The following is a 27,266-nucleotide window of genomic DNA, read 5'->3' as shown; positions in this document are numbered from 1 at the left end:
GATTAAAAGTATATGCAACTACACCCAACTTTAGAACCCAGGTTCTCCTTAGTACCAAAGAGTGGCTTTACCCTCCCAACCCAGTGAGGCTCGTTCACGAGCCTTGGAGGATGGCACAGTCAATAAAAACACAGGCTCCCCCAGGGAGCAGCGTGTGTTCTCGCAGGGGGTGGTCTAGAGACTGTGGGCTTAGAGGCTCTCACCAGTACGGCAGCACTTCCCACAGTTGTCATTGTTGGTTGCCCCTTTGACTGTGCCTGCACAGGCTGGGGCTGGGCCTGGACCTGGGGCTGGGACTGGACAGCAGGCTGTCCTGCCGGTGGCTGGCTGCCTGTTGCCTGTGGCTGTGGCAGCGGTGGTGGTGGCTGCTGTGGAGGTGGTGGGGGTTGCTGCTGCTGCTGCTGCTGCTGCTGCTGCTGCTGCTGCTGCTGCTGCTGCTGCTGCTGCTGCTGCTGCTGCTGCGGAGGGGGTGGCTGCGTCACAGGTGGCTGTTGTGCCTTCTGCTGATCAGCCAAAGCCTAGATGGGTCAGACAGAAAGAGAAGCTGCTAAAGGAGCTGGACCCAGCCCGGGGTGACAGCATGTCACAGCAGCAAGTTTCTGAGAGGACCCAAAGTCCAGGGCACCATACCTTTTTCTCTTTTGCAATTCGCTCTGCACGGAGAGATGCAACTTGAATAGGAGGCAGTGGTTTGTCATAGTTGATTCCACTGAAAGGTAAAAAGTTCTCTTATCTACAGTTTCAGTTACATATATCAGCCATGATCAAAAATATTACTTGGAAAATTCTAGAAATAATTCATTAGTATTTTGTCCTTTGTTTTTTAAACAGATTTATTTTTTAACTATGTGTAGGTATCTGAGCTTATGCACATGAATACAGGTGTCTATGGAGGCCAGAAGATTCCAGGGAGCTGAAGTAACAGGTGGTTGTGAACCATCTGACATGGGTGCTAGATACCAAACTCTTAGCTGCTGAGTCCTATCTCTAGTCTCACAAGTCACTGGTTTGAAACTACATATTGTCCTGAATAGATTGATGAAAACAGGCACTGTCCCATTCATTCCAGCTCAGGACGGAATGAGCTGTGTTTTGGTCCAGGGTGTCCATACTGTATACACTACTTATATACACTACTCATTCTGTCATAGTCTCAGCTACCAGACTGACTATATTTCAGGCTTGTGGTGGCACACGCCTTTAATCCCAGCACTGGGAGGCAGAGGCAGGAAGGTATCTCTGAGTTTGAGACCAGCTTGGTCTACAAAAAAGTTCCAGGACAGTTAGGGCTGTTACAAAGAGAAACCCTATTCTGAAAAACAAAGCAAAAACAAACAACAAACAAAAAAGCCCAAACGAAACCTGACTTGACTTAATAATGCAAAAAGAAGAAGTCAAGTAATGCTTAAGTGAAAGGTTTTTACTACAGAAAAAAACAATACACAGAGGTAGTGGCTTCTGGTCAGTCTGGAGGCTGAGGCCAGAGGATTACCACAAAGTTCAAGGTCAGCCTATATTAAGGCCTAGTCTCAAAAAGAAAACAAATACAAACAAAACCGCCAGGATACACATTCAGTGCTTTCTGCAATTTCAAGAATTTACTATCAGGCAGCACTTCATGAACTCTCTGGGTCTGCTCAGAAATACCTCCACAAGTCTTCCACTGCTTACCAAAGAACCTAGAGCCTGCCCAAAGCTACACCACAACCCTGGACAAACACTACCCCACCTCCTACCCCCACTAAATCCTTTTACTAGCACTCCAGAGCAGAAGCTAGGTCATCACCCAGTTAAATTACATGATAGGCCAGAGTGACCTCATTAATGCCCATATCTAGCCCTTCAGTACAATCTGTTTTTACCTATATAGGTCTGGTGGCTCTGATTCTCTTGTCCTCAGCTTCCTCTCCAGGCCCAGCTCACATCCCACCTTCCCAGGGAGGTGACTAAATGCCCCCTACGCTGGCACCTGAAATTACTCTTCCCAAGCCCCAAAGAGCCTCCTTTAGGTCCTGTACACAGCCGTCTGTGAAAAGCCTTTCCTCCCTCTTTCATGCTACATAGACCTCTGGAAGGCATGCCAGCACCGTTCAGATGCACTGAGTGCCATGGCAGCCTCTGACCTACTAACATACACTACCTTGATCAACCAACTCATCACACTCCACCCAATCTGCAGCAGAGGTACATACAACACATGAGTAATACAGGGCACCTCTGAAGGTAATCCCTGCAGCAAAAACACAACAAAAAACAACAAAGCAGGGCTGGGCTTCAACATGGTGGCCCAGTCCCAGGAGATGGGAAACCATGAGGTGAAACCCATGTCACATGGTGCACTGCTAAAGGAAGCATAGTAGTGCTAATGTGTCAGGAGTTGACTATTGGCAAGGACCACTCCCATAGCTATGTGACATAGCATTTAACAAGAAAGCAAGGGCTGGAGAGGAAGCAACCCGTGTGCACATGGGCAGTGATGAAAACAGAGAGGCAGCTGTTTCACCTGAGCAGATTTCCTTCCTAAGAGTTCATCTCAGAGAACAGACACACATACCAACAAACAAACCCACTGCCAGCATCCAGGCCAGAGCTCAGCTCCAAAGAGAATGTTCACTTTCTCCCGTCTTCCCATTTCACAATCCACCCACTAATTAATTTATTTTTCATTTACTGAATAACCAAGTACACTCACCTCTAAACTAAATAACCTTTTATGGTACAACCAACAAGAGTTGTACCTGCAGGGCAGAAGAGCCCGAGGAAGGAAGTTCTTTGCAATCATTTTCTTAGCCTTGGAACATATTTGCTATCCCAGAGAACAAAGCCTCTGCCAAAAAGCAAAAGGAGATGATGGCTCCTTACAAATGCCTGGCTGGCTGGCAGAGGCTGCCCCACACACACTCAAAGGCAAAAGACCTCACCATTTCTCAAGTACAGAGCATGTACCACCATCATAGCCGAAGCGTAGATCATACTGCCTCACACTATTGTTCTACTGAACTTCAAGCGACTACACAAACTCATTTCGAATGTAAAAACTGTGTCCGCTCCACAGAAGTACCTTTCTGCCAGCACAGAGGCATGCTTAGGGTTTTTCTGAAAGGGATTCATTCCAAGCCTGCAACAAAAACAAGGGAATGGTTACCAATAGGAAGACAACATAGTCAAGAAAAAGTCTTGAGCACTAGCTTCTCAGCTGCTGCAATCACAGTAAGAGGATGAAAGCCCAGGGAACATACAGAGGCTTGATTGGGGGGCTTCTCTTGCCAGCTGTCATTTTCATCAGGTCGAAGTGGCTTGTGTACAGCTGGGTGTGAGTGGCATTCTCATCCTGGGCATAAATCTGGCTTGTGCGGAGTGGACGGTTGTTCTTACTCTGAAACAAAATTGATAGGAGCTCAAGTTTAGACCATCAGCCTGACACACAGCTACTCTGGAAACAACATTTTCTGAATTAGAAGCCTGTGGCTAAGATCCAGTGGCTGCACCCAAGTCCCATTCCCTTTCTTTCTTTTTGGGATAACATAGTAAGACAATAGTTGCAACACCGAAATGCCATCATTTGCTGGTAGCTGGCAATACTCCCCAATTCTTAGACCTTTGCTCAGTTGAGCCTCCCTTTCACTGAGGAAAGAAAGGTTGCACAAAATATTCAGAGTAACACTCTGGAATTAACACACAGCAGGTAACAGGGTGTTGAGTCTAATACCCTGGACAAATGAGGAAGTGGTAATTCAATAGATACCTTCTACCCATACTGGACAGTGAGGGTAACAGGGATGTCTAAAACTGCATTCCTTGGGGCTGTGACATCATTTGCACCTAGTGATTCTCTCTGCTTAGAAATGCCATAGACAATTCAACAGTTGTCTACTTATTACCAAGACATCTTAACCCCCTCAGATACAGAAAGTCCAGAGATAGTCGTGCAAGGTCAGAGGTCAGGGACAAGAGTTCACAACCCCAACTAGCCCAGGACTCTCTCTGTCCCTCAGTATCTCTAAACCCTGACCAACCCTATTATCACAGTCAGTAATGTATACCCAGTATAGTTATGATATAGTTAGGCAAATACACACATGTACACATCTGTTGCTGGAGGAATGCCTTAAGTTCAGAAGAGAATGCCAAGGAAAGTCAGAACTAAAAAATGAACGTGCACGGTTACATGGAACTGCTTCTTGAACATTGCCCCCTATAAGCATTCTCCTATATAAAAACAACAACAACAACAAAACTAAGCAAAGGGAGGCAGGGAGAAGGGAGAGTAAGAGCCAGTGAGTCACACCCACCACCAGAGTGAAGGCAAGACAAGGCCAAAGGCAGGAAAGACACGTGTTCAACAACAAGCCTTGGATGGTTCTAGCTATGAACAACAGCTCCAGGGCTAAGGACAGTGTGCTTATTGGCATCTAGCCACCACGTCACAGGCCTCAACAGGGTGTGAACAACAGGGAGGCTCTGATGTCCCTGAGGGGCTCAGTGAGTCACTTGTGTGGTTCCTTCAGATGAAGAAGCAAAGCCTCTATGCATAGGAAAAAAAGGCACTTGAAAAAACCCTAAATGCTGTATTTCTGCTACTACAGTCTGGGCTCAATCTGAATCTCACTGTGTTCCTGTTCACAGGCACTTACAGAAAGCTTTCCATCTCATTCAGAACACCTCCTCGTACCTTATAAATATTTTGTGCCTTTTTCTTTGGATTAGCTTCACAAATCAGCTATAAGAGAAGAAAATATTTTAGCTTTATTTTTTTCAATATTAAGGTAATGGCTGCTATAATTATTAAATGCTTCCAGAACATAAAGAGTGAATGTGAGACTTTAGGAAGTTTTATGGTGCAGGTACCACAGAATGGTATCATGAGGAAGGCTTGCTTTTTTATGGGAAAAAAAAAAGCAAACAAATGCTTTGTTCTGAAATGAGTGTTTTAGAAATGATAAGAGATGGTTCAAAGAGTGGTCACAGAAGTGAGGTGAGTGTGGCGACCTCATCCTGAGGGCACATGTGACTCTTAACACCAAAGACATTTTCACAAACTGTACCAAAATAAGAACTAGATGCCTATCTTGCCAACATTGCTGTTGCTCCTATGCTAATGAGCATACTGATGTGTTCAGAAAGGCAGTGTTCTCTGCAAACCTGCCTTGGCATCAGGGCTGAACATTTGTAAGTGCTGGTGTGACATGGCCTGGGGATACTGTACAGAAAAAGTAACTGTCAAGTGACGAGAGAGAGAGAGAGAGAGAGAGAGAGAGAGAGAGAGAGAGAGAGAGAGAGAGAGAGAGGGCACTGTGTAAAGAGAGCCAAATGGAGAAACAGAAACAGACAAATGCAAAGCAGATGAGGAAAAGCCAAGAAGAGGTCTACATGTCCCTGAGCAGCAGTACCAACTCATTTGGGTTGAGGATGCAAACCATAGCTGGCTTCTTAAATCAAAATCACAATGGTTTGTCTATACTATAAATACTTTCAATGCTCAAAGTTAACCCAGAAACAGAGACATGAAAAGCAGCACAGAAAGCATGAGCAGACTCTTCTTTAAGTGAGATGGTAACAAGTCAAAGAAGAGTTCTTCCCTTACTCATCTGAAACCTGAATGGCACAGTTTTCTATACTGCAGCAACAGCAGAGGCTGGCATCTGGTTCATATGCTAACACCAACCATGATCAAGGGTAAGGTGACTGACTCTCTACTAATGTCCATTATGTGCCAGGTACTGTGTAGATGTAGGCCTCACTGATCAAAAAGGCTGACTGCACCACAGTCTACAGGGACAACTACATTGCCCAGCAATACACAGCAAGACCTGGCCACTGAAGAGGCCAATTCTTCCCAGGAAGACCAAGGGGTACAAGCTCACCTTCCCTTCCTCTCTGGGAATGATGACGTTCTCATAACGATTCCGGCACTGCTTGGAAGACCGGTAGATTCGGCTGCAGGAGTTGACAACATCACTGACAAGGTCCCAGTTAGGAGTGTGAGCAGGTGACACAATCGTGAGGTTCAAGGGCAGCTCAAGTAACTGCTTTACAGCCTGGAGGACAAGGTTTCAGAGCAAATAGGTCAATGTACATTCAAATGCCAAAGACACACCGCAAAGCACTATGAATCACCAATGTGGGGGAGCAAACAAACCATGGGAATGCTCAACCCAAGTACAACATAGCCATTTACCTGTAGCAGGGCCCAGTCTTCACCAATGAGCCAGTCGGGACTGTCTTGGGCAGGTTCCCCCGAGGACTTGACATAGGTAGGCAGAGGCTTGGCAAAAGGTGCCTGCTGTTTTAGTAGCAGGTTCTTCTTTTGCTCCTTGCCTTCACGTCGGATTTTCAACATGCCTGGTGTCGCCCGGTCAAACAAGGATCGTGGCGGGACAACTGCCTCACCATGCCGCTGCTTTTTCTTCCTGCCTGCAGCTAAATGGGGCAGAGTTCAGCAAAACAGGACACTGAGAGATTTTCTCACCAGTGGAGTGAAAAAAAAGGGAAGAAGGCACACAAGAGGCATGTAGACTGATGGGCTAATGGAAACAACTGCTAACGTAAAATCACTTTCTCGAATTTACTATTTGTCTGTTTTGGGGTTTCAGAACAGTCTCACTATTTAGCACAGGCTTGCCATCAACTTTTTTTTTTTTAAATATTTATTTGTTATGTATACAATATTCTATCAGTGTGTATGCCTGCAGGCCAGAAGAGGGCACCAGACCTTATTACAGATGGTTGTGAGCCACCATGTGGTTGCTGGGAATTGAACTCAGGACCTTTGAAAGAGCAGGCAATGCTCTTAACCTCTGAGCCATCTCTCCAGCCCCCTGGCCATCCTTCTGCCTCAGCATCCCACATGCTGGGAATGCAGGTATATGCTATGGTACTTAGGCTCCTTGTGGTTTTGTAGTACTAACTACTGTAACCATCAAGGCTCCTTCCCTGAAATGGGAGGAGCCAGAAACATGGTACAAAAGACAATGGCTGGGTCACTCCTCCAATTCCAGCAGAGAGAGAGGTGGTTACATACCTGAAGGATCTGTTTTGTGTCTCTTGCGCTCCTTCCTCACATAAACAGGAGGCAGCTTAGCTTCTGGGATGGGTGTGGTCTCATACATGAGACACATAACTGAGTCAATGTAGATGTCATTGTCATCCTGAGGAGGTGTTGGTGGTGTCCAGAGCTGCATACAGAAAGCAGGTTCTGTAAATTACCAAGCTATGGGAAGGTTGGCCTTTGCTCAGGCATTCAGGGAGAGGGGTCATGTACCGGCATGACTTCTGTCTGTCCATCAGCATCTTCATAGACATACTCCTATGGAACATAAACAAGTTTAAAATATAACAAAGGCTTTACACCTCATGCTACATGCCACAAATCACATATTTTCATCAATATTCAAGCATGACTGTAAATTTAAAAACTGTGTTTTAAAAGAGTATGAAAAAAAACTGTGTTTTACTTAAATCCTGAAAATACCATCCATTGAGGATTAAGTCATTATCAGTTAAGACCTCAAAGTGTCAGAACAGCAGTCAGGTGAGAATGGAGCTGAGTGCTAGTTTACCATGCTGTAGGCGTCTTCCCGAGTATAGGTGAGAAGCTCTGCCTCCTCCTGCTCAAGCTGCAACTGGGCCTCCCTTTCCTGCAGGGCCCTAGCATTGCGGAATTCCCAGTCCCTCACTGATGCCATCACCAAATCCTGCTAAGAAAAAGCACAGGGGAAAAGAACTTTCGATCAGAGGAGACAGGTTGCTTCTTCCTAGTACTCAACTCCCCCAGCAACTGCACACACACGGTAGAGTCCTATCTCCCCAAAGGGTGTCTCAGTTCTTACTGATGTATATGCTCTACCTCTCAACATGTAACCCTGTATAAACTCCAAGCTACTTCAAGTCAAATGCAATGACGTCAAAGTGCAAAGCAAGAGCTCCAACTGCCTGAACAGGGCTTGGGAGACCTCAGTCTCAGCAAGGCCTGCACCGCAAGGATTTGCAAGGGCTTCGTCCCTTAAATTTCATGGAGTGGAGTCATAGTCACCGCAAATCAAATTCAGCACTGAAAATTTTTACTTTTAATATGTTAAACTGACCAAAAAACTTGATTCTCTTACCTCATTGCTTCTCTCTTTTTCTTGTTCAATGGTCATATGAAACAATTCCAAGTAATTCAATGCATATTTTTCAATTGGTGTAAGCTATTTCAAAGATACATTTTTTTAAAACAGAGTTAGTAGCAATTTAATAAAGATCAATAATATTCCTCATAAAATCCTCTCACGGACATTTAATTTAAAAAGTAACTGTTCTTAGTCAAAGCAAACAAAACATATTTTTTACAAAAGGGTTCAAATGCTGTAATTCTTAGCTTAAAAAAAAAAATCCCCAAACCTGTTCCATAAAATCAGCCAGCTCCTCCAGCTGGGATGGCTCCTCATCATATCTAGAGCCGTCGGAGTCTGAGGACACAACCACAGTGCTGGATCCAGGCACGGCTTCCTCTGTGGACCTCTGGGTGTCTTCCTCCAGATACTCAATACTCTTGAGGGCCTAAAGGGAGTGTACACTGAGACTTGGTGGTGGACTTGGCAAACAAAGGAGTTTGTAATGTTAAAGTAGATACCTGTACTGTAAGCAACCAGTAAGCCAGAGGGACTTCCCTTCTTTTACGATTTTCATACACATGCTCACACATTCCAGTGATAAGAGATATGGATGGATCTAAAACTTTTAAAATTACTATCAAGATAGGTGGAAAAGCTTCATGGAAAAACAAAACACTGACATAGGTTACAGATGGTAACATGACAAAAGAAACAGGGAAAATGAGGCCACCAATAATTACAGACTCTAAGAATGAGAAGGGACCATGTGGTTTTATCTCACACCTAGTATATGGTACTAACCACAGGGACACAGGGAAAACAAGACAGAGACCTATTTAGAGTCCAAATACAAAAGAAAGTCCATTTAAAAAAAAAAAAACCTGTAGCAAAGGTGCTCAGAACATACAGGACAGCCAACTTGACTAGAATAAGAGGCATGTATATTAAAAAGCTGCCAATGATGCCTCTGATTCCACCACCCGGGAGGCAGAGGCAGGTGGATCTCTGAGTTCAAGGCCAGCTTGGTTTACATAGTGAATTCCAGGACAACCAGAGCTACGTACAGAAACTCTTGTCTCAAAAAACATTAAAAAGCTGCCACTGTTCACCTCCTAAGTACTGGAAGCACATCATGGCTGGGAATGTAAAAAGAGGTGCTCACATGTGAGACAATATAGCTATGCTTTAAAAAAAAATCATAAACCATGCAACCAGTTCTCAGAGTATTTGACAAAACCTGCAGTTTAAAAGATGACCATACTGCATTAGACCCACAAAAAAACATATCCAGAAGACAATAAAGGAAAGCACCATGGTAACCTGGAGAACTTTTGAAGCTGGATACAGAAAGCCCTGATGTACAGAAAGCTCTGGGATAATGACCTTGTACACTGTGAACTCACATTCATATTGGTTTAATAAATGCTGACTGGCCAGTAGCCAGGCAGGAAGTATAGGCAGGATGATCAGACTAGGAGAATTCTGGAAAGAGGAAAGGCAGAGAGTCAGTCACCAGCCAGGTGCAGAGGAGGCAAGATGAGAATGCCTTACTGAGAAAAGGTTCCAACTCATGTGGCTAACATAGATAAGAATTATGGGTTAGTTTAAGTTGTAAGAGCTAGTTAGTATAAAGCCTGAACAACAGGCCAAACAGTTTATAATTAATATAAGTCTGTGTATTTACTTGGGACTGAACGGCTGTGGGACTGCGTAGGACAGAAACTTCTGTCTACAAAGAATCTCTGTTTAGCAAGATAGAGAACAATGTTATGGATGCCCTGAGTCGGTAAGATATAAAGTACACAGGAGTAGAAAAAAGAGAAAAACAAAACAATCTTCAACAAAGGAGAGACAGTAAGATGGTTCAGCAAGTAAAGGTTTGTGCTGCCAAGATTTATGATCTGAGTTCAATCCCTAGACCCCACATGGTGGAAGGGGGAAACTGACTCATGCAAGCTATTCTCCAACCTACACCAACGCCCCCCCCCACCCCGCACTATAAGTAAAAGAATCAACTGGAGCAGGAAACCAACCAATCCCTGAGCACCTTGACTCTGAAGTCAGAGCTGTCCTATTGCGGCTCTAAGTATAGCCTGGCTTCCTGATAAGTCAGGATATCTTTGCAGCTCCAGAGTTGTAACACCCACACTCCCCTATACACATACACACACACTAACGTTAGAAAATAATGGCTGAAGAGATGGTTAAAGAGCACTTGTTGCTCTTTTACAGAGGACCTGAGTTCAGTTGCCAATGCCAATAACTGGGTGGTTCACAACACCCTGTAACTCCAGTTCCAAGGGAACTGATTCCCTTTTCTGGTCTCTGTAGTCACCTGCATGCTCATGCGCGCGCACATGCGCGCGCGCACACACACCTCCAGGATCCAAAAAACTTGACCAGGCAATTAAAAGAAAATTATCCAGGGGCTGGGGTGAGGTTCAGTGGTACAGGTTTACATGATGCCTCGGGTTTCATCCCCAGCACTAGGGCAAAGGAAAAGACCTTCATGGGCAGCAAACTCATGAAAAGGTGTACTCAACAGCAAAATACAAATTAAAGATACCCCATGAGACCATCAGTCTAAGAGCGAGGCCAGGCAGTGCTCAGCAGCTGCAGCACTCAGATACCACTGAGCTCTATCCACTAGTCATATATTCAGGATATGCTGGCCAGAGACCCCACTTCAAGGCCTTACATTCAGTAGGAATGCATGTACTTGCTTATATGAGACACTGCAAAAGTATACTTCAAAACAGGTCAGATGAACAATGTAGTGAATTCATAAATATCGTTCTCCAGAATGGAGCCAGATACATTAAGGCCACATGAAAAGCGCAGAATTCCATTCATATCCAGCCCAAGATAGGCAAATGTAGTAAGACATCAAAAGAGTAGTCTCTTCTGAAAGAGAGTGGCTAAAGGAAGAAACAGGGATTTTCTCAGTAGTTTCACTTTTAGGACCAGAAAGTAGCTGACCATCACTGTTGGTAAAGACAAGCATAAGAGCATGAAGTTCAGGCCAATAGCAGACCAGGGCGCTGCCACATACCATCATCCATGGCCTTTGCAGAAAAGCAAGTAACAAGACAGTGGTCACCACCCTAGTCCATGTGACAGCTTCCATGGGGAGGACAGTCAAAAGGGGCACGGAGAGCAGGATCTAAAGAGGAAGGAACCCCATTCCTTCACTTGGAAGCTGTGGTGAAGAAGAGGTATTTAGCAAATGTGGGCCAAGTCTTGGAGTAAAGAGAGCCTTGGTCAAGCCAGGAGGGAGGACATTTAAGTATTCCTAACAGATATCTGCTATGTTCCTATATAGATGGCCACTGCACAGGACCCATGTGTGCAACTCCAAATCTTCCAGTGCCTGCATTGCAACAGTAATATCCCTCATATGAATTAAAACATTGCACCCTAAAAAGGCACCAACATGAGAAATACTAAGAGAGACATTCTAGGGACTCATCTAAGTCTTCACAATCAGCTGTACATTTTAAAGGGACAGTAAATTCAACACAGGTGAGCACGATTTCTAGTGTTTGGTGGCCACATGGGACTGGTGGTTCTTTGAGTCAGGGGAGTAAGAAATAAGACAGCTCAACACAAAAAACCAAATATTGCTCAGAAAGTCCTGATGGAAAGAAAGAAGACCGTGGCTGGCATCTTCTCCTCTATTCCCTTGATATTTCTTTACAGTTGAGACTGAGGAGGAAGGAAGGCAAAAAGGCTGCAGGATCAAGGGTGGGGAGAATCAAGAGTAAGTACTGAGAACTCGGAAGATAGGAAAGTGAAACCATATGACCATATTGTGAAAGCACACATAGTCAAGACTCAAACAGACCATTCATTGTTAAACAAGTCTTATGGATGAACATCTATCTCCTCACCTCTATGAAAGGTCTTGCAATCTTGGGTGCAATGGTTTCACTGACAGATGGTTCCTGAGAAAGCACCACAAATTCTTCAGCTTTCACAGGAAAACCAGCATCGTCCATGGGCGAGTAAACTTCAAACAGCTCCTGGATAGTTCGCTGAACACAAGCAATGAGCACAATCATTTCTAGGACAGACCCACTCCTGTACCTGACCTGAGCCTTGGGCAGCATAAAACCCATCAGAGAATCATTCCTCATTAGTGAAGTGAAATCAAAATAAAGCAATTCTGTTCACTGTGGCATTCCTCACTGAGTGAAGTAGGGAGGTGAGACAGGGTTCCCCTGTGTAGGCCAGGCTGATTTTGTAAGTCTCAGCCTCCTGCCTCAGCCTCCTAAGTGTTGAACTACAGCCCTGCACTACCATGACCAGTTAGTCATTGCGGATCCCTAACAAATGAGAGCTACCTGAGTTAAGAATGCCATGGAGTAGTCATTTCCCTGAGCAGCCACTTCACGGATCAAATCTTTAGTTCCATTTTTCAACAATTTCTCTTCAATAGAATTGCCACTGACAAGCCTACAAAAGAAAAGAGGGAAAAAATATGTATGTATATGTGTACAGATGAAATAATAGTTAAGTTACCTAGAAACATGCCAATACCAGGTACAGGCATCCAGACGGTAACCAGAGAAGCAAGAGATGTCTCAAATGCTAATCAACACCTATTAAGTCAGTGTCTGTCAAACTCTCTCCAATTTCAACTCTAGTGAGCTCTGGAGTCTGTGGTGCATCCCTCTGCTTGCCAATGTTTCTCCCACCATATTCAACCTAGACATGTCTCACTGAGTCCTGCACTCATCCCCACTGTCTATCCTCTGACACTTTCTGACACAAGCAGAATGATTCTGACTTGCCCAGTGACTTCTTTTTTAAATGTTCTGAATCTTTTTTTAAAAAAAATATTTATTTATTTATTTATTTATTATTTATACAATATTCTGTCTGTGTGTATGTCTGCAGGCCAGAAGAGGGCACCAGACCTCATTACAGATGGTTGTGAGCCACCATGTGGTTGCCGGGTATTGAACTCAGGACCTTTGGAAGAGCAGGCAATGCTCTTAACCACTGAGCCATCTCTCCAGCCCCCCAGTGAGAGACTTTTAAGAGATGCCCATTCTCTCTTAAGTATAAACAGTGTCCATCTGTCCCCTACAAATTGCTAGGTCAACAGAGTGCTGTGGGTGTTGTTCCCCACTTAACAAACAATGGAATAGTCTCGGGGTAGTACCCCAAGCAGGCCCCATCATCCAGTCTATTCTCTCTCTCTCTCTCTCTCTCTCTCTCTCTCTCTCTCTCTCTCTCTCTCTCTCTCTCACACACACACACACACACACACACACACACACACACACACACACACAGGGCTTCTCTGTAGCTTTGGAGCCTGTCTTGGAACTCACACAGTAAACCAGGCTGGCCTTGAAGTCACAGACATCTGCCTGCCTCTCCTTCTGGGATTAAAGGCATGCACCACCACTACCACCAGGCTTGCTTGCATGCCTTCTTTTCTTTCTGTTTGTCTTTCTTCCTTTTCTTTTTTTTTTTTTTTTTTTTTTTTTTTTGGTTCAGTCTATTTTCTAGTTCACTGCTTTGTTTTAAAACATAGTTTTTAAGCATTTTTTTATATGTGGGTATTCTGCCTGTACATCATTTGCATGCCTGGTGCCCGTGAAGGCCAGAGAGTGGCACTATAGCACTGGATTCACTGAGACTGGAGTTACAGAGAGTTGGTGAGCTGCTATGTGGGTGCTGGGGCCTCTGAAGAGCAGCCATCTCTCCAATTCTGCTTACATGCTTTTAGGATACTAAATGCTAAAAGTCAAGAAAGCTTAAACTTTAACAAAAATTTCCACAGGGATAAAAAGAACAAATGAGAATTTTCCAAGAGAAAAAAAAAATTAAAAAAAAAAAAAAAAACCTCTAAATAGGGAGCATAGGAAAAAGTGACCAATTGAGGCCTGGAGAGATGGCTTAACAATTAAAAGCACTGACTGCTCTTCCAGTGGATCTTGGTTCAATTTCCAGCATCCATATGGCAACTCACACCTGTCTGTAACTCCAGTTTCAGGGGCTCCGACACCCATGGCAAAACACCAGTGCACATAAAAAAATAAAATATTTTTACCGGGCAGTGGTGGCGCACGCCTTTAATCCCAGCACTTGGGAGGCAGAGGCAGGCAGATCTCTGTGAGTTCAAGGCCAGCCTGGTCTTGTTCCAGGACAGGAACCAAAAGCTACGGAGAAACCCTGTCTCGAAAATCAAAAAAAAAAAAAAAAAAAAAAAAAAGTCACCTATCAAGAAGCACTGCTGTTTCATCAAAGCAGGTTCAGTATGCACAGTCTGATTATGTATGAGCATGAGGAATGGGAAAGCAGCCAGATTCTAATCCATGAGATTACCACCAAAACAACTCTATTTCTGCCTACCTTTGGTTTATAAACACATCAACACTCTTTATGCACAAAACAAGATGGTACCACCTTAACACATGTAAAATAGCACATACACGAGGTTAGTTGGGTTTTGTGATAAGGTATCACTGTGTAGCCAAGGCTAGCTTCAAACTCATGATCTTCCTGTCTAAGCCTCCAGAATGCTGGGATTGTTAGTGTGTGCCACCATGTCTAGTATGAGAAACATTTTTTAAAAAAATAACAGAGAGAGAGAACATAAGCACACAGGCATGCATGTGCCACAACTCATATGTGGAAGTCAGAGAACAACTTGTTATCACAACTGTTATCACTACTGTCAGTAATAGTGACAACTCTCCCTCTACCCTGTAGGTCCTAGAGATTGAGTTCAGGTCATCAGGCCTGGTGGCAAATACTTTAGTCAGTTGAGCTATCACACGGGCCTTGTAGGTGACTTTTTAATAGATATATTGTATAATGTGGTCCTCAAAACAAAATAAGCAGCCATCTTCATCATATCAGCTGTGCCTGCTTGCAGGAAAACACCATTGAATGGAGACCTATTGACTGCTGATGTTCTCTCAGAAAGATGGACTGGGGGAGGGTCATGGTACTCTTATCTTTGTATGTGATTCTGCACTAACTGCATGTGGAGGGGCTAGAGTATAGGCCCAGGGAAGATGGGAAGAAGGGATTCTATCTATGCAGCTATATAGAAGTTGCCATTTATTCTAGGGTGCAGCTGCTGCCTTGAGGTTACCCACATTCATTTAAGAAACCACACAAGCTCTGTAAGTAAGCCCAATAAACTAACTGCAATGTTTCCCAAGTTAAGCTTTAGTGGCATCAAACTTTGGCTTGCCTTCAGGACCTTCCTTATAAGGAGGTAGATGGTAAGGAATTTGTGCAATACATGTTTTTATCATTGTCTTTCCAACCCCTTCCTCTAGGCAGCCAATGCAAAGGCTATTTTAGCAAAATGCTTTTAGCCTAGGTGTACCTTGATAGGCCTTTGATGTGTGCAGCATGAAGTAAATCCTGTCTGTTGTGACATGCTAACCTACACTTTGCTAAGTGTAACAAGCATAGAAGCATGAAGAAGGTCCCTGTGAATATGCTCTCCTTTTGTCTGCAACGGGTGTATAGCTACACCCTAATGAGTATTCCCCATTTTTGCTGCAATGAACAACCTTATGCTATGGGGCAGTCAGGATAAAGGACACAGCATTTTAATTTCAACAAGTCTTCTCATGCTGCTTTAGAAGAGCTGAGGCCCTCCCTGTGCCCCCATGGACATGGCAGCTTCCATTATCAGACTCAGCTTCTCTTTGACATGCTGCCTGTCTTTAGGCCTGGTGAGACATTTCATACTGAACCACAGTATCATGCTGCCCCACAGTGAACTGCATCTTTTTCAGTCTGTGACTCTTGGAATTGACTATTCATACTCCTAGACCCTCTCTAGTCCCACTTTTAAATAAAACTGACCTGGCCTTTGCCTTAAGAACTGTAAGCCATTTCCTTCAATCTATCGTTTACCTGTTTATTATAGTTTTCTTTTTTTCTTTAAGATTTATTTATCTATTATGTACATAGTGTTCTGCCTGCATATATTCCTGCAGGCCAGAAGAGGGCACCAGATCTCATTACAGATTGTTGTGAGCCACCATGTAACTGCTGGGAATTGAACTCAGGACCTGTAGAAGGGCGGCCAGTGCTCTTAACCTCTGAGCCATCTCTCCAGTCCTTATTATATTTTTCTCCAATACTCAACCTAGAGCCCATTTCTTTTGCCTGTTTAGACTATGCTGTGTTCCTAAGCAGAAAACAGTGACCCAGCACCATTCTCTCACTTAGACCAACTAAGTAAAGGGTCCAGCACACTCACACATTAGAATACCAAATAACAACCAGAAATTTAAAAGTAGGCCATGGGCCCTTCAGTCTTCCCAATTAGTTGTAAATGGCCAGTTACAATTTAAATGCTTGAAGATGGACATATCTCAAGTCTTTCAACAGATACTTTGTATTTTATAATTCTTAGAACAACACAAATACAAACTGTGCTCTCCAGTTATTCTAAAAATGATGCAACATGTGAGCAATGAACACCAGTAAGCCAATAACCAGGCCTAAGCCACACAACTGATTACAAATTCAAGTAAATGTCAAGTACAGCGACAAGACAAAATAACAGTACTAAAACATGTCTAAAAGGAAAGTAAACTTTGCGGTTATGTAGGAATTTGTAAAATTCAACTGCAGCATATTTATTACATCTGGCTCTACTCAATTCCTACACCCAGACCTTCTACAAAGTTCATTATGTGCACTTCTAAGAGTTGGCCAGGATTGTCATCACCTGTATATATGGATGTCCTTGCACCTCCCAATTCTATCACACCACTCCTGGGCCTTGGCATCCATAACTGGATTTAGGTCAGTGTCATAAAACACCACGGTGTCAGCCTCCACAAGATTTATGCCAGTGGCACGGCTATGGGTAGAGAGAAGGGCACAGAAAATCCGCCTGTCTCTGTTGAAACTCCTCATCAGCTCCTGAGAGGAAACAAAGTACTCAAATAAACATTTCTGGAGAACATTGGGAGGCCACTGACACTTTGGATGATCTGTTTTTTAACAGTCTCATTTGTCCCATGGATCACATCTTACCCTGGATGCATGCAGTTCCTTCTGTCCATAAGCATCTGCGTGTGATATTTAGACAATTACAGGTGTCATATACATAAGACGTCATGCCCTATCTGGTACTTTCTGTCAGCCCAATCTGTAGGCCCCACAAGAAAGCAGAGTCTTGCTAGGGAGGGAGCTGTGCTTTCTCCTCTATCCTCAGGCAATGCCAGGGCACTCTACAGGTAAGAAGCCCCTGGAGTAAGGCTGAGGAAGTACAACAAGATCTCTCTAATCACTTGGGACAATGAATTGTACGTAATGAAAACGTGAGTACTTTTCTTCTTAAATTATTTCCATGCCAAAACAGAACTAAAAGTTGACCAATCAGCTGGGCGATGGTGGTGCACGCCTTTAATCCCAGCACTCAGGAGGGAGGCAGGGGCAGGCGGATCTCTGTGAGTTCGAGGCCAGCCTGGTCTACAGAGCTAGTTCCAGGACAGGCTCCAAAGTCACAGAGAAACCCTGTCTCGAAAAACCAAAAAAAAAAAAGTTGACCAATCATCTTTGTTCAAATAACAACCCAATTTTCTATACTATTACCAATAAAACAGGCTCTTTTCTATTTGCATCTAAGCTGTGTAGGAATCTCATGTTTGCTGTGGAACAAAAAGAGGATAACTCAGCCTTGTGCAGCACCCTATCTTTTTTGCACTAAGGACCCCTTGTACTCAGGCTTGTATTGAGAGACTTCTGGTTCTAGTTTGTCACATGGAGCTGTGAAGACAATTTGTGGTTCACTGTCAAGGCACAGACCTTTTTGTGTACTCTCTTCGGCTAAATGCTGAGCAATCACTCTGTTACTGATCACAGCCTATCATGTGCAATTCTACAGTGAACAATTTTATGTGCCAATCATGCAGTGAGGCATTCTTGCTGTTGTGTGGAAATCTTGGATAGGGACCACTAGATCAAGTGTCTATCTCTCTCTGAGGCTGGCAATCAAGCTGCTTTCTAAAGTTATGCTAAAGAGGCTCCTACCAGCACTGTCTATTAACCAAATGTTAAAAATGGGCAAATATGGCAAGTAAAACATGGATATACTTTTCAATTCGTATTTCTTTGGAAGTTAGTCTAAAGAGCATTCATATCTTTGCTACATATAGGCACCTCTTAAAAGTATGTCAGTACTAACCCAATATGACTACAGATTACCCCTATTTATGTGTTCTGAGACACGCTTGTTTGGCAGGAGAGGGAACAAAACATCAGGAAAAGAGTCAGTTTGAGCCGGGCGGTGGTGGCGCACACCTTTAATCCCAGCACTCGGGAGGCAGAGGCAGGTGGATCTCTGTGAGTTCGAGGTCAGCCTGGTCTACAAGAGCTAATTCCAGGACAGGAACCAAAAGCTACGGAGAAGCCCTGTCTCGGAAATCAAAAAGAGAGTCAGTTTGGAGCTTAGATATGCTCTAAATGCTAGAAGGGATATGGGACACTGATCTCACAGCTGTAGGAAGTGAGGCTTGAGAATCCCATGATTCAGGGTCACACCATGCAATCACCTTGACAGGAAGATTATTTACCTGCCGTTGTTCACTGTTGGCATTTTCATCAATCCGTACATAGGTGAGATAATGGAAGTTCAAGAACATCTCTAAAATGTCCAGCATAAGAACCATCTGAGATAAAATTAATACTCGACGTCCTTCAGATTTCAGTTTCTGTAGCAGGATTGCTAAAGCTTCTAACTTCCCTAAAAAAAGGAAGAAAAGAAAAAAAAGGGAAGAAGGGAGGGAGGGAGGAAGGGAGGGAGGGAGGGAGGGAGGGAGGGAGGGAGGGAGGAAGGAAGGAAGGAAGGAAGGAAGGAAGGAAGGAAGGAAGGAAGGAAGGAAGGAAGGAAGGAAGGAAGGAAGGAAGGGAGTCTTATAATCCAGAACAAGTGTATGACACTTCATAATCCATGACAACAGGGTCTGTCATACCTGAGTCGAATTGTACCAGCCTCAGCTCTGGGAACTGCAATGAGCGCAGTGCTGTCAGCTGCTGCAGCTGCCGGTGGTAGGGACGGGTATGTTCTCTCAGGCACTGCCTCAGAGCTCGCAACCTACTGCTATACAGTGACGGTGGCCTTGCCACCCACAGGGAGGGTGGCGTAGCCACTACTGGAGGAATCACACAGGCCACCCTGAGGAGCAGAAATCATGTGTGGTTATTATGTGCCAACCTTGTAGCCTCTGGCAGCAGCAGTGAGGCTTCTAGCCAAAGACAGAACCCTCTGACAGTGTATATTGCCAGACAAAAGAAGTCTAAGCTCCTGATTCTATCACTACAAGGTAGCATAATCTTTCACATTTAAATGACACCACTCCAAGAAACTTCCATCAGGACAGATCTAAATGATTAGCACAGAGCATTCTCTAGACCATAGCCATTGGCTCAGATATTCTTGCTGGGTCTCTTGGGACAAAAGTAAATTGTCTCTGGATGCAAACCTTCTAAATGTTGCAGGTCCATGTAACTGAGAATATGCTGCAGACAGACAGAACAGCAGTGCCATGGCCAGCTTGACACTACCTGCTAAACTCCAGTCAGCTACACCAGAAAACCTTCCCCGGGGCATTAGCCGAAACTCAGTTTTAAATTTTATTTATTTACTTACTTTTAATATTTTTTTTATTTTATTTAGATGGGGTAAATAACTCTAGCTGGCCTAGAGCTCCCTCTGTCTCTCAAGTGCTGGAATTAAAGGTGTGCACTATCATGCCCAGCTACTTTTATTTTTAGCTATGTTTACACATGTGTGTCTAAGTATGGGTTTGTACATATGCATGCAGTGCCTTTAGAGACCAGAAGACATCAGATCTCCTGGAACTTGAAGCACTTGTGAACTCCTTAACATGGGGGCTAGGAACCAAACTGAGTCCTCTATAGAAGTAATATGGGCTCTTAACTTCTTAAATTGTCTCTCCAGTCCCTGAAGCTGCGTCTTGGTGGTTAGCTCCCAAGTACATTTCCACTGAAGTGGTCCTCTGTGATGTATAAAGACAACCAGCATTTCAAAGATAAACAAAGGCATGAGAACAAATGGCTGCAAATCTAGCACACAACCTGGGAAGCCCTGACATAGGTGGCTCAGCATAGGAAGGGTTCCCTGCTTTTTTCTTCACTAATTCATTGATCTGAGACCTGAAAGGCAGGCTCTGAACACTGAGCTCAGGCACTGGGTAATCAGGGCCTTCCTTTGGACAGGGATTAACAACATAGTTCAGTCAGACAAAGAAAATGAGCCAGAAGTTGAGCCTGGAGAGCAGCGCCAGGGCATACAGAAACTCGCATAGAGGGTCAATAGTCTAAACAGAAGCAGAAATATCAAGGCCTAGCAGGAACAGTGTGATGGCAGTGGCACCCAGCCACTAGCACTGGTCTACTAACTTGTTCTGAATTCTGTTCTTCAATGTCCCCAAGTAGCATATGGCTAGTTTTCTGGGTCAGTTTTCTAAAAGAGCTAGCTAATAGCCCAATAACCAGGTCCTCTTGTCCCAAAGACAGAGATCCCAAACCATTTTAAACCCCCAAGAAACTCAAAAGGACAACCTGGGGGAAAGCAATTAGAAATAAGAACATTAAAAAAATATAAAATAAAAAAAAAGTCCAAAGAATGAAGTACTACAGGATGTGGTGACTCATACCAGCACTTGAGAGGAGGAGGCAAGAGCATTAGCAGTTCAAGGAAAGTCTAGGCCAGTTACATGGAATTGGAAGCCAGCCTGTGCTACCTGAGAACCAAAATTAAAAGAAGAGAATTGCTTATGTAGCAGAGTAAAAGAACAAAAAATAAAGGATAAAAAATATTTACCTGCATAAACTAACTCACCTGTCAAGAACATCTTGAAGAGATTCTTGACATTGATCCAATGTCACAACCAGATCACCTTTACTTTTTGAGGGTGACATGTAACAGTTTGCTACTCTGGCACCTGTCCCAAGGTTGCTATCTAAAGACCAGCACAAAGGCCTCTTCCTTCTAGCAGGCAGGGAACAAATCCGCAGCAAGTCTCTGCCATACACTGGAGCTCGGGAACAGCGCCGCTCATTAACAAAATGCATCTGATCCAAGCGTTCCTTCAAAAGTCTGCTTTTTTCCTCCTTGATCACATCAGGGAAAAAAATGACAAAAGCAAAGTCATTTGGGAAACAACCAGACAAAAATCATCTCACTAAACACTTTGGGAACTATTATACACACATTCATTTCAACATCCATGGCCTACTTCTATGGACTACAAGCAGAAAAAAAAATAAAGAGGCAGAGAGCTTTCTCTCTCCTCCTCCCAAGATAGATAACATTTATAACAGAGGAAAAGACAAGACAAAAGGGATGAAGACCTTGATGTCTGCAATTAGAGACCCAGGTCAATTTCTTTCATTGGGAATGAGTGTTAAATCAAGGCTCTATTTCAAAGAGCATGTGCATCTTTGAAATTCATAAACTGAAAAGGACCCACGGGAATCTTGGCTGCCACAGAAAAGACCCTGAAACTGCCTGCCTCAACACTGTGCATTTCTCACATGTGCCCTGCATCTAAGCCTTACCTGGGTGGGCCCTGCAGCAGGAGAAGCTGGTTTGGAAGCCAGCCCAGGTTCTCCAACAGTCATAGCGCTCACTGCTACTCGACCTGGAACACCAACTACAAATGTAAAAGCAAACAGCTGAAGGGAATGAGGGTGCAGTTTAATGCTAGAACACTTGCTTGGAATGCTTGAGGAGCACCATCCCTAACAACCTTACACTCCCTACCCCCAAAAGAAAAAAACAGAAAGGAAAGCCAATATGTTTTTCATTCAAAAAGGTGGACTGCCAGGCCAAGGTTAGCTCCTGAAATCCCAAGAATATAAAAGGAGCTGGATCTAAGCATCGAATGCATCAAAGCTACGTCTAGAACTGGAATGAGGACTGTTCTGAAATAGACAGGTCACATACCTGTCCCTGCCCAAGCCAGCCTCATATCCTCCTTTGTCCTACACTGGTGAAAAACTACAGGTCATCAGCAAATAGTGAGTAATAGCTCCTTGCTTGCCCATGAATCAAACCCACCCACCAGTTCTAATATACTGAGCACATCCAGGCAAGGGTTGGGACTTAGAGAAGTGGGCAGAAAAAAGGACAGAAGCTGGAACCCAGCAGCATTTGGGCAACAGCCAGCTAGAGCAGTGTGAAAAGCCTGCACACCAAGCACTCTACTCTCAGGGAGCTCTAGGCAAAGTTACTCAACATTTTGTGCATCCTAAGTTTCCTTTGTGTGTGTGTGTACACATATATACACATACATATATTATATATAGTATATATACATACAATGTAAACATATAATAAAGTTTTATTTTTATTAATATACATTATATATAATTATGCCTATATATATACATGCCTTAAAGTATCAGTGTTTTGCCCACATGTATATTGTGTTCCACATGTGTGCCTGGTGCCTGCAGAGGTCAGAAGAGGGTGACAGATCCCCTGAGTCACAGATGTGAGCCACCATGTGGGTGCAAGGAAACAAACCCAAGTCCGCTGCAAATCAACAAACGCTCTTAACTGATGAACCAACTCTCTGACCTCCACAGTTTTTTATTAGAATAGGACAGTGGGGTTTGGTCATATTCAACTAGTACATTTGGGAGCAAAAGAAATAAGCAAAGCTGATGCCATGACATGTGTGGAAACCGAACTATCACAAATAAGGTTTTGACATACAAGAAGGCCCGTGGCCTGAGGTGCATGACCCCTCCCAGTCATTGCAAAGAAAAATCAGAAAGACGTTCTCACCAAGCCCTCCTCCTGTTCAGAACACCCTACCTTGTGGGGTCAAGGGCGCGGGGCTAGGGCCACTGGTTGGGGGCTTGCTTCCCAGGGCGCCATGCACAGCGCCTGCCTGAGACACGGTCTGCATCACCACAGGACCAGGGGCTCGCAGGTAGGGTTGCCCGGGGGCTGACACGATCTGGAGCACACTACCTGCAACCACACGTCCACCAGGGGCATCAGAAACAGTGTGTTCACAGTAACACGCTAGCCACTTCCCAATACAGTATACTGCACACACATCACATTACATAAGTAAACATATCCGCAGCTCAGTAACTGATGAAGGACGGAATAGTTTGAAAATCCCAGAGACAGAAAACCAGTTTGCTTTATACCACATCAAAAAAAGACCACTAACCCTGCACATATCTAGGCACGTACCCAATGAGAAGTACAGTTGTCCTAAGGCTGTGAAGGTCACAGAAGCACTCCCAGACCCATGTAGCTATTGCCAAAAGGATGAAAAACTACCAGAAAGAGCCCAGGTACTCATGATGACTGTAACTTTTCTATTATGTGTGCCCAAACCTTATCACCAAATGTGTGACAAGACAACCAAATAAACCACCAACGACATTCACAGAGAGCCCTGAGTCTTGAGTCTCGAGCCCTGTGGGCACAGGCACTGAAGTGCATGACAGTCATGCAGCAGAATTCAGGGTAGAGTCTTCTGAAGCTACTGGGCCGGTGTGCAGGGAAACTAGTACTGCCATAGATACCTGTGAAATCTTAACCTGAAGGTAAGCAGCCAGTGATCACCTGGTGCTGGATGTAGCTAAAGAAGCTGCAACTATTGTTACATATCACTCAAGATTAATTTTAAGGAACTACTCAAATTTCACTACCTCCATTTCTTTGAAAGCAGTAACTACAGATTCTTAGCACAAGGTATGAGAGCTTTGGATCCCAGAGTTAAAATTAAAACTTGAATCTGGCACAATTCTTGAGGCCTCAGCTATGAGACTGAGGCAGGAGGATGGCTTGATCTCAGAAGTCACAGGTCAGTCTGGACAACATAGTAAGAATCCAACTGACAGGTAGATGGGTAGGTAGAACATTTCCCCTACATAAATTGCCAATCTTTTGGCACACTCAAATTAGAAAGCAACAAACATTTCTACTCTGACTTACAAAAGAGAAAACTTTTCAAAGAAAAGATGGTACTGATAAAAACAAACAAACAAACCAAAGAGTATCACTTATTTAGAGCACTGACAAAGTGACTCAATAATGCTATCTCATCATTCCTTAATAAGCCCTGATGTGAGACTCGTTACCATCACTTCTGGATGAAGAACCTGAAACTCAGTGGTCAAGTTACCCTGCCATCCAGACAGGTTCTCAAGTGCATATCTCTGTCCTTCTCAACATGAGTATCAGCTGGCTGTCTCTTACCTTGTAACTGTAGAGGCTGGCCTGCTGTTAGCTGCCGCAACTGGCTATGTGACAGGGTAAACTTGTTCCCCTGAAACTGCAGTGTCACAGGTGTCTCTGGCTGGGCAACACGGCTCTGTGGCCCCGCGATGGATGCCAGTTGAGCTATTTTCACTACTTCCCCACCTGTTAAAACACAGAAGAAAAGCTGAGCTGACGTCACGTGCAGTGAAGTTAGTGACCATTACACACCAGTCACTTGCTATATATAATGATTGCCTACACTGTGCTCAAATGTTTTCAAAAAACTAGTTAGGTATTGCTTTCTATCATTTTTAAAAAAGTTATTTTAGGGCTGGAGAGATGGCTCAGTGGTTAAGAGCATTGCCTGCTCTTCCAAAGGTCCTGAGTTCAATTCCCGGCAACCACATGGTGGCTCACAACCATCTGTAATGAGGTCTGGTGCCCTCTTCTGGCCTGCAGACATACACACAGACAGAATATTGTATGCATAATAAATTAAAAAAAAAAAAAAGTTATTTTAAAACAAAAGAAAAATACTATTAAATATCAGACTTTAGTGGTTAATCTACTTAATCACAACTGGTAAGGACTTTTAGTATCAACTCATCAAACTATTAAGGAAACTTTTACTTTTCTCTACAAGTAATAAAAGGAGAAAACCAGTAAATATAAAATATATCAGAAGTCTATTTGTATTAAATTGGAAAATCTTCAAAGGACTCACAAAATTTGAAAATGTGTCCAGCAAATAAGATCGTATCATCAACATAAAACAACAAATTTTAATTGCACATGCTTCTAAGTCTAGGAAAGCTTAAATAAGTAAGTCAGATATAAAACTCTTAAGTTTACACTAATTCAATTGAGCTCAGAGAATTTGATATTTCAGAGCAAATGATCAGAAACTTAAAGGTTTTACCCAACAAATGCTATCCAAGTTCAAATGCTCCTGTCCCAAGAAAACCCATGTCAGGGTTAGTAAAAGTGCCACAAGGAGAACGGTTAGTGAAGGACTCCAAACTACCTCAAGATGCCTTGCACACAAAATGACTGTGTACAAGGAAGGGGAAATGAAAATCAGAGATAGATGTACACACAGACACGTAAATCTCCCATCAGCACTCTTAGATAGGTAAAGCCAATTGAAACACTCATTCCACACACTACATATAAGTCCTCCCATGCTAATGTAACTCTCATTACCTACAGAAACATGAGGTACACGCAGCTTTCTCCTTTCATGTGACTGTCTAGGGCAACCACTCCTCACTGCTGGCCAGAGAAGAGATTCCCAGTCTTTCCTGAGGCTTTTCCCTCCCTTCCCAGTTTTCCAAAAAGGCCTCAATGTGACTCTGCTACATTATAAATAAGAAACATTTTATGATCTATAATACTTTAAGTTGGCATAATTCCCATTTAGGCTGGATACTGGTCTATAGAAGATCTGGAAATCTGCCAATCCCACTGCTGGCAGCACAAAATTCTTAGTTAAGAAAAAATTAGTTAACAATTAGCTGTTTTAGTCACTGAATTGTTGAGAAATGTCTCTGTTGAGGAAGAATTCATGCCAAGTTTAAACTTGGAAATATGTGAGAAACCAAAAACTAACAGTGTCTGGAAACCTAGTGTAGTTCATGTAGTCTCACCACTCGCCCCCCAGAGTGGACCCCGGCACCACTGGAACAGAACTAAGGCTAAGGCTAAATGAAGGTGCTAGCCCTGAACACCAGTGCAGCACAGGAGGAAAGCAGAGCTGGTTGAATGGGGAGGAGAAGGAGTAGAACAGAGCAGAGCCCTGGACAATGACCTCTGGCAAGGCCCCACCATGACAGGCATCACGCTCCAGGCCTGGATTGAGGGACAGACAGAGGCAGTGGACAGCAAAGGCTCTTCAGACATCCCGTGTTCCTGACACACTGCTCCAAGGCAGTGAGAGCAGACTCTGGACAGTAAGGCCACTTACTGGGCAAGCGGGCCTGTGCCTGCGAGGTAAGCACCAGCCGCTGGGGCGGTGCACTCTGCCCGGCCACCAGCGAGGGGGCCTGGGGCGGGGGCAGGGGTGGGCCTGGGGTGGAGGCCTGGACAGCGGTCTGAGCCCGCAGTTTCGAAGGATGGGCTGGGCCTGTTGCTGTGCTGGAGGTCGAGGTGGGTTGGTGTCGAGGCGCACCGACGGAAGCCTGAGAGTTCTGAAACGGGGCTGCTGCTGCTGCAATCAATAAGGTTGTTTTGTGCAAAGCTGTTAGAGGTTCTTCATAACACGCAGTATTTTACAACCGAATGTTAAGGAAATTACATAAACATTATTTCACAGTTTCTCAAATGAGAAGCCCACTCTTAGGAAACAAACATGGAGGAGCTTGTACAGTCCTTGGGTTAAGAGAAACTTAAGGCTCTGCCTGTTGTCAATCACTAAAGCTCCCTGTAAAGCTGACAGAACACACAGGGCAAACATCTTGAACTAGACAGGGCTGTCAAATGCTCTCAGCTGTTAGGAAGCACTGCAAACACACAGAAGCACCCTCTCTGCACCGCTGTTTTCAGATGAGGCTAAGACCACTTCTAGGACTTCCCCTGTCCCCTTACCAAGGAAACTAAAACAATAGCACCAAATGCAACAGGAAGGCTCAGAACTTCCCTGAACAACCTTGACATACTTTAAGAAAACACTTTGTAGAGGTTGCCCACCTGCTCAGCTAAGGTGAACTTTCTTCTATAGGGAAAACCCAGAACAGAAAACAAATCTCTACAACCAGGCACAGTGTTGCATGCCTGTAAATCCCAGTACTCAGGGGACTGGAAGCAGAGAGATTGTGAATTCTAGACTATCCTGGGCTACACAGTAAGATCCTGTCTCAAAAAAAAGAAAGAAAAGAAAAGAAAAAAAAGGGAAGAAGGGAAGGAAGGAGGGAGGGAGGGAGGGA

The 27,266-nt window shown here is 44.0% G+C and overlaps 1 protein-coding gene and 1 non-coding gene across 14 annotated transcripts in view; both read right to left on the bottom strand.

The window, feature by feature from the left end:
• Positions 1 to 27,266, bottom strand: part of Ep400 (E1A binding protein p400) — a 105,001-nt gene that overhangs the window by 14,725 nt on the left and 63,010 nt on the right. For 6 of the 13 annotated variants that reach the window (XM_057765710.1, XM_057765707.1, XM_057765714.1 and 3 more), the window contains 22 exons: positions 26,309 to 26,551; positions 24,343 to 24,507; positions 22,939 to 23,097; positions 21,675 to 21,769; positions 20,956 to 21,227; positions 19,064 to 19,266; positions 18,665 to 18,834; positions 16,813 to 17,009; positions 12,440 to 12,551; positions 11,987 to 12,130; positions 8,383 to 8,541; positions 8,106 to 8,189; positions 7,560 to 7,697; positions 7,262 to 7,306; positions 7,022 to 7,175; positions 6,179 to 6,420; positions 5,865 to 6,038; positions 4,673 to 4,720; positions 3,240 to 3,376; positions 3,062 to 3,118; positions 631 to 709; positions 204 to 518 (listed from right to left, as the gene is read on the bottom strand). In XM_057765710.1, the coding sequence (XP_057621693.1) occupies positions 204 to 518; positions 631 to 709; positions 3,062 to 3,118; positions 3,240 to 3,376; positions 4,673 to 4,720; positions 5,865 to 6,038; positions 6,179 to 6,420; positions 7,022 to 7,175; positions 7,262 to 7,306; positions 7,560 to 7,697; positions 8,106 to 8,189; positions 8,383 to 8,541; positions 11,987 to 12,130; positions 12,440 to 12,551; positions 16,813 to 17,009; positions 18,665 to 18,834; positions 19,064 to 19,266; positions 20,956 to 21,227; positions 21,675 to 21,769; positions 22,939 to 23,097; positions 24,343 to 24,507; positions 26,309 to 26,551 (3,392 nt within the window). The remainder of the gene's footprint in view (positions 1 to 203; positions 519 to 630; positions 710 to 3,061; positions 3,119 to 3,239; positions 3,377 to 4,672; positions 4,721 to 5,864; positions 6,039 to 6,178; positions 6,421 to 7,021; positions 7,176 to 7,261; positions 7,307 to 7,559; positions 7,698 to 8,105; positions 8,190 to 8,382; positions 8,542 to 11,986; positions 12,131 to 12,439; positions 12,552 to 16,812; positions 17,010 to 18,664; positions 18,835 to 19,063; positions 19,267 to 20,955; positions 21,228 to 21,674; positions 21,770 to 22,938; positions 23,098 to 24,342; positions 24,508 to 26,308; positions 26,552 to 27,266) is intronic. The other 7 variants (XM_057765712.1, XM_057765716.1, XM_057765719.1 and 4 more) reach the window with 5 other exon arrangements.
• On the bottom strand, positions 17,225 to 17,357 carry LOC130872317 (small nucleolar RNA SNORA49). The gene has a single exon (XR_009056924.1). It is a non-coding gene; the product is annotated as a small nucleolar RNA SNORA49 (small nucleolar RNA).

This window comes from Chionomys nivalis, chromosome 3, assembly GCF_950005125.1.
Source record: "Chionomys nivalis chromosome 3, mChiNiv1.1, whole genome shotgun sequence".
Taxonomy (NCBI): domain Eukaryota; kingdom Metazoa; phylum Chordata; class Mammalia; order Rodentia; family Cricetidae; genus Chionomys; species Chionomys nivalis.
This window is presented reverse-complemented; position numbering and strand designations above follow the sequence as displayed.